Source organism: Sinocyclocheilus anshuiensis, unplaced genomic scaffold (genome assembly GCF_001515605.1).
Source record: "Sinocyclocheilus anshuiensis isolate Anshui unplaced genomic scaffold, SAMN03320099.WGS_v1.1 scaffold1079, whole genome shotgun sequence".
Classification (NCBI taxonomy): domain Eukaryota; kingdom Metazoa; phylum Chordata; class Actinopteri; order Cypriniformes; family Cyprinidae; genus Sinocyclocheilus; species Sinocyclocheilus anshuiensis.
Window position 1 is genome coordinate 2861842 of NW_015548207.1, and position 7067 is coordinate 2868908.

General features: G+C 35.1%; 1 protein-coding gene across 1 annotated transcript in view; it reads left to right on the forward strand.

The window, feature by feature from the left end:
• Positions 1-861: 861 nt before the first annotated feature.
• LOC107653549 (uncharacterized protein KIAA1614-like) overlaps positions 862-7067 on the forward strand; it is a 15005-nt gene continuing 8799 nt past the window's right edge. The window contains exons 1-3 of the mRNA XM_016440289.1: positions 862-1443; positions 4333-5253; positions 6922-7065. Coding sequence (XP_016295775.1) covers positions 4368-5253; positions 6922-7065 — 1030 coding nt within the window. The 5' untranslated portion in view covers positions 862-1443; positions 4333-4367. The remainder of the gene's footprint in view (positions 1444-4332; positions 5254-6921; positions 7066-7067) is intronic.

The window sequence follows — 7067 nt, forward strand, 5'->3', positions numbered from 1 at the left end:
TTATAATTTACTATTTATATTATACATTATATTACTACTATTTATATTTTATATAAAATGCTTCAAAATACATTTTAAAATACTTTTTATATTATATTAAATTATATATTGATGTTAATATATAATTCATGTAATATTTAATATGTTTTATTATATAATATTTATCTATTTTAAAACGTAAACAATTTAAATTAATTGCATATAAAACTAACTATTTATAATTTATTTTATATCATACACTATATTACATTATTAAAATAATTGTTTACATTTCAAATTTAAATGACAAAATGTAATTTAAATAAATAAATAAATACCTCGAAAGTGATAAGATGTAAAGCCCTTGTGTTCGTACGTCATCAGTTGGCCTTGGAAGACCTTCAGGCTCTCTTCAGCATCCCTCCTCCTCTCTGCAGTTGTTAAACTGATTTGTATGTAATTACAAGGAGCGTGTGAATGTGAGACGACGTTTAAAAACTCAGATAATGACTTTTGCTTAGAGCAGCAGCAGTGATTGCGAGTGTATCTGCTCAAATTACTGGGCTCCTTCCGGCTGCAGGCAGGGCTGGGTCTGTGTCAGATGAATGCACAAAGAAGAAGGCCTATTCATTTTTTGTCTCGCAGTTTATGCGTCCTTGGACCCAACTGTGCATGAAGTTGAAGACCCAGCCCAGTGCTCTCTCTTACAGCTGGCTTTGCTTCAGAACTGGCCTCAGATCAGGGATTCAAGCGCTTAGTGCAAGAAAAATAATCGCGTATGAAGTCTGAGCGACTTCTATGGATGAAAAATCAAACTAGTTCTGTCAACCCCAATGTAACGAGATGTCTAGGTTAATAAACATGAAGACGGGCACGAATCAGCGGGTGAGCGCTTCACAATCAACAAAGGAAATTTCTTGGCAGCTGGAATATGTGCCTGGAGACTCGCGAACTTCCTCTCCTCAGGATTGAAGAATTCTTCCATCAATTTTCCACCCAAATTCAAGGATAGAATTACACTCCTCCCACTCGGGGGCGGAGCTACGCGGGCCGCTCCACCAATAGGAACGTTTCGCAGGTCAGTTTTTCTCAAAGGTGGTCACGACTGTCTCCATAGCAACGTAGGGATCATTCCACAGGTCGTTCACTTTTACAGTTCGGTGCTTCAGTGGAGTGAACGATAGCCAGTCCTGTTTAGTTGGCCAGATTTGAAGTGGGAGTGTGCCGAGCACACTTGAGCTGGCCAAAACAGCTGGAGGAAGAGAGAGAGAGACAGTGAGGGAGGGCAGATTGGGACGCTCAAAACTGAAAGCAAAGCAGAAACTAGAGCAAGATGGGATTTGACTGGCCGCTTGTGTTTTTGCGGACTCTTTGTAACCGAATATGATTTTATAACTCTTAAAATTACTTTGTAAGTTCGCATGTGGCTGCTGTGGAATATAGACAGCAGAAGGACGAAGGGAGGTAAGATGTTTGAAGAAGTGAATATTTCTATACTATTTATTGGTATGTTTAACTCTTATGCTTGATTTAATAGGCTAGAAATCGCTCTGTGAGCTTATTTTTATTCATTCACTTAAAATAGTCATGGCGCTAATTCATGGAAACTTCTAAAGTAAATATTTCTGCATTCTATTTATTTTTATGCTTGACTCTAGTCTAACAGGCATTTTATTGGCTAGAAATTGTTATTTGTTGGCATAATTATTTATTTATTTATTAAAAACTAATGGAACAAAATCAGGGATTTTTTTTATAGATGGGATTTTTTTTATATATCATATGATTTATATATATTTTTTATAATTATTTTTGATAAGTTACTTGGCTAGAAATTGCTCTTTTGAGCATAATTATTTTATTTTATTTTTTAAATTGAACAGAATCATAGAAAGTTTTAAAGTAAATATTTCTACATGCTATTTACTTTTTATGCTTGACTCTAGTATTCAATTTGCTTGAATTGCTCTTTGTGAGCATAATAATTATAAATATGTATATATATTTATAATATATAAATAATATTTATTTATTTACATTTTTAAAATCATGACCAGAATGTCCGGGAACCCTTACAAAAATTAATTCTATACCTTTTTGGCCCTCATTAATCCTCATGGAAGATTGGGCCAAGCAATAATACAAAAATAAAACCATCTCGAGATTAAACTTGTTAAATTTCAAGAAAAATGTAAAATGTCAATGCGAGAAAAAAAAACCCTGTTACATTTCGAGTAAGAAAGTCGAAATAAAATGTTGAGAATATGTTGAGTTTATTCTCAACATTTTATTTCAACTTTTTTTCTCGAAAAACTGTTTAATCTTGCATTATGACTTTAATCTCGAGATTTATTTTTTTAATTATTATTGCTAAGCCCTAATCCTCTTACTCATTGGTTGGTGTTTTTCCAAAACATATATCTTTCTATTTCTACCTCTGAAAATTACAATGTCATCAGTCAAATAGTATATTGCTGTATATTGCTCTCGTCATTGAACTAGATTTTGTTATAACTAGCAGCTTGAACTCTTTAATCATATTTGTGAAGGTTGATGTATGAAATATGGCCTTCTTAAAATTTGGGAAATGGTTTGTTAATATTTTAAAAACCTAATAAGTGATTAAAATTGCTTGTATTTTTCAATCTTGTGAGTGTGTTCAGACAGAATAACATCTGTGTATCCAAGTGTGAAGTACCGGGAGGGTGTCCTAATTAAGAGAGGACCAATTAAATCAAATTAATCTCCCAGAAAAATCACTCGTTTGTGAATTTACCTCAGAGAAAACTTGCTTGTCTATCCTGGTCTGTCATATGCTATGTGCACACCATAACCTAACTACACTGCAGTAAGGTTTATTAAATCAAAGTTAAGAGCATTCAGATGTTAGTTTGACTACATTGTGCTTTGTTAAATGATGATTGGAGGTTTAAAAGCAGGATAGTGCTCTTAAGCCGAAAGCTAAAAGGGAGATAATGTGTCACCAAGCCCTACATTATTCTCAGAACAGGTTAGTGTGTTGTATTGGTTCCTGGTGAAACTATTTGTTCTACATCAGTGGCATTAGTGGTTAGTAGAGCAGATTAAACTTATTTGTTACACTAAAATATTCATTATTACTTTCCCTCAGCCTTGGGAAAATCCAGTTTCAATGCCACAATGACATACTAGCAGTTGTTTGTGGCTAAAATATATATATTTTTAATTCTGTGGTCAAGCTCTGGCCCAAGCTGTTTGGAAAGAATAAAAAATGCAAAAGTCTTTTTGTCAAAAAAAAAAGAAGGAAAAAAAAGTGATTTATCAAAAATTCAGTTAAATGAATAATGTGCTTTCCACTGGTCTGCGGACAGTTAAACCGCTGTGGTTACTAATGGCCTTAAAAAGACAGTTTAAAATGCCAAATACAGCATATCATGCAGTAAGTGATGCTGGCTAATGAAGGCCTGTTTTCACACAAGTATTTCCCGCAATTCATGTTAAGTGTCACTCAAAAATGCTAAATCTATCACTAAATTCTATGCACTGAAAAACTCGTATTCTTAATAAATATTTTTTTATCTTGTCTTTTAAATAAAAATCTGTAAAAATCATAAAAAAGGCCTTGAGAAAAGATTTAGTTGAGAAGTGACACTGACTTTTTTTTAGATTTTTTTTTCACATTTAAATGATAAACATGTTAAAACAAGAGCAGAGACCATCTTTGAAAGCAATTTATAAATACAAATACATAACTTAAAGGTTTGTTTTCTTTCAGTCAGAACACTGCAGATTAAAATAAAGTGATTAAAAAGTTTTAAAAAGTGTGAAACAGATCTGCAATTCATCATTTATCCAATCAATATGCAGTAAGAAAAAAATAAACTTGAATTATTAAATATACTTTATCTGAAAACTTAATATTTTATCCAGTGTTGTATTGATACTTCTTGAGTAACTGTATATTGTTTAAAAGAAAAGACAAAACTGTAGGGCTTTTATTTCATAAACAAAACATTTACTTTAATCATGTAAACATTGGGTTTCATTTAATAACCATGCGTACGCACAAATTTGTGCTTGAAATCTGCGTACAAGCATTTTCATGAACAAACTATGAATCACCAAAAACTTTTTAAAGGTTGGCTAAAGGAAAGGTTGTGTGGAGAGGGTTTGGGTATGTTTTAGGCAAATTGCTTATTTAGAATATTCCAAATTCATTAAAATTACAATGATGTTAAGAACAAATGTGCATAAGCACGTGTTGTAAATTAGGAGGAATTTTTTTCATGAGAACTTCTCCTGTGTGTACGATTACGAATAATCCACGCAGTTATTAGTGAATGAGACCTAACTTGTTTCTTTCTGTCCCATCAGCCACCACAATGCTCCACTGACTCTCTGTTTCAACCATGGAGGACGCAGTGACCTCTGAGGATGCTGAACCCCTCCCTGCCACCTCCCAAAACACTGACATCCACCTCGGTGAGCCAGAGGATGAGTGTCCTTCCAGCGCCAGCCTGGAGCCCAGCTCCCCGTCCTCGCCTTTCAATCAGCAAGCTCAAGGCTCTGCCGTATCGGCGCTGCAGTCCAAGGTCAAGGCTCTCTCTGAACGCAGAGTTGTCTGGAAAGAACCTGGAAGTAAGAACCAGGACAAACGAGTGGTTCCCGGGACCTTCATACTGGGATACGCCCTCACGGACGCTTGGGGCTCCAGCAGCAGCGATGAAGACGGGGAACCTCGCAAGCCCCTGATGTTCCTTGCAGGAGACCACAAGCCTCAGGTAGAACTCGACTACGATCCCGTCTCTTCCGAAGCCTTGCTGGCAGTTCCACACGGCCTTGGAGAAGGAGCAGGCCTGGAGAACCTCTCGAACGATGCTTGCGGTTCTCAAGACGATGCTTCTCCATCTAATAAACCATGGATGCCACCGAAGTGTTTCTGGAGGTCCATCAGACCAGAGATGCCGGTTCTAAATGGGAATGTTCCTGTGGGGAAAGATGGACCAAATGGAGGAACCTTTGGCCACAAAATGGGCCACAAGTTTCCAAGGGAACTGCAAAGGTTTGATAGCCTGGAGAGTCACCTACACAGGTACAATCACGGTGAGGTGGGACAATGTGGACTCTGGCGGGCTGACAGCTTGGAGAGCATGTGCAGCAGTGAAAGCTCGCTGTCCCTGGCCGAGAGGGTCGAGATGAACCGCGGCCTCCTCAAACAGATGCTGCAGAAAACCCAGAACAAAGACCATGTACCAGGACAGAGGATAGAGGACTCGACGCACATTAGCGGTAGAGGTAAGGAGATCCATTACAGTGGGTAAATGACATGACACTCGTTTTTTTTTTTTGGAACTCTTGCTTTTTTCAAAAATAAAAAATTCTAGGGTGGTATGACTGTTCTGATATAACAATGAATAAAAAGCCTATGAAAAAAACAAAAACTATGAAATTATTATATAAGTAATAAATATGATTTATATTAATTAAATATAAGTAATTATTATTATTATTATTAATTAATTTTTATATTATTAAACACTTTTACTAAATCACTTTTTAATCACTTTCATATTACACTTTCATAATCATATTAATCACATTTTGTTCTTTTATTTTTACAAAACCGATTAACTCTCATTACTCAATAATGGTAATTGAAAAATGTTTGCTCGCCAAATCAAAGTCATGCAGAAAAAACAAAGCATAAAACAGGAAGTGACATCATAGAGGACCCCTGCAGAGCCTCGTGACTGTGTAAACTATTAAATTTGACCTTTTTATTTTTACAGTCAGTCCAGGTTGTAGAATGTCATGTGGTGCGACTCCCCAAAAAACTTAATGATATATCAGTTAATAATTAACAATGTTTGTAAAAAAAAAAAAAACATTTAATATTATGTTATATTATTATTTTTACAACAAAAAGATGTGTATGTTATTAATTGTTATTAGATATTGACACCACATGACAGTTTTAAAGTAATTAAGTAGAAACCTCTCTTTCAAAATCATATGTAAACATGAATACAAAAATACTTTTTATTTTTACATTTTTTAAAATAGTTTATTAAAAAATAATAATTAAGGTTTGTATGTTTTTAATTGTTACTAGATGGTGACACCACATGGCATGTTTAGAATAATTAAACTGATCTTCTTTTTGAAAATGCTATAAAAAAAAATATCTTATTAAAAAATATATTGATTAAAATAATATATAATAATATATTAAAAATCATATTAAAAAACAAACACATTTTTAAGAACCTGGCATATGCGTTTCAAACTTGGCTCAAAATCGTCCATCTTGTTTCCGGAAGCTGATATGTAATCTGCCTTATCTGATGTAACATAGTGTACAATATAATGCGTAGCAGCGCTAATCCAATGTTATCAGACAGGTGTTAAATGCCGTTAGCGCATGTCTGATGAGATGACATTGTCTCCTTTAGCAAGTTTAAGGATTACACACAATGATCGCACATGGCCTCCCTAATGAAGCAGAGGTCATATAGACGAGAGAGCTGGTTAATCCAGATATGAGGGGACAGAAGGATAAGAATGAGAATTACACTGATTAAAAACAACTCAGAGTAACAGTGATAAAGCCTGTGAGATGGGAAAACGGAGACGGTGTGATTTGTTCGCTTGTTTTTTCTCACTTTTGAAGCACCAGATGTTGACACAAACATGATGACCTTGTCACGTTAAGTGAGATAAACAACTGGCTTTTAGCTGTCAGGCAAACACAGTTCACTCCACTTGAAGTAGATGCTGCAGTAGTGAAACTGTGGATGGCGTAGAGTATTGGTCATGGTGGTCAAAGCAGGGAAAAATGCATAAAACATTTTAAAATTAGTATATTTTATTTATTTATTTTATATATATTTAATATTAAGTCATTATTAATTAGGGAGGTCATAACCCTTGTAATCTACACCCTGAGTGTCTCTGTTTCTACAGGTATCTGTGGCCTGAATGACAGTGATTGGGATTCTGGGATTTCGCTCCAAGGTAGTGAACACAGCCAAAGGTGGGCAGCACAGATTGATGCTCTCACAATTATCTCACACACACACACACACACACACACAGACAGACACACACGC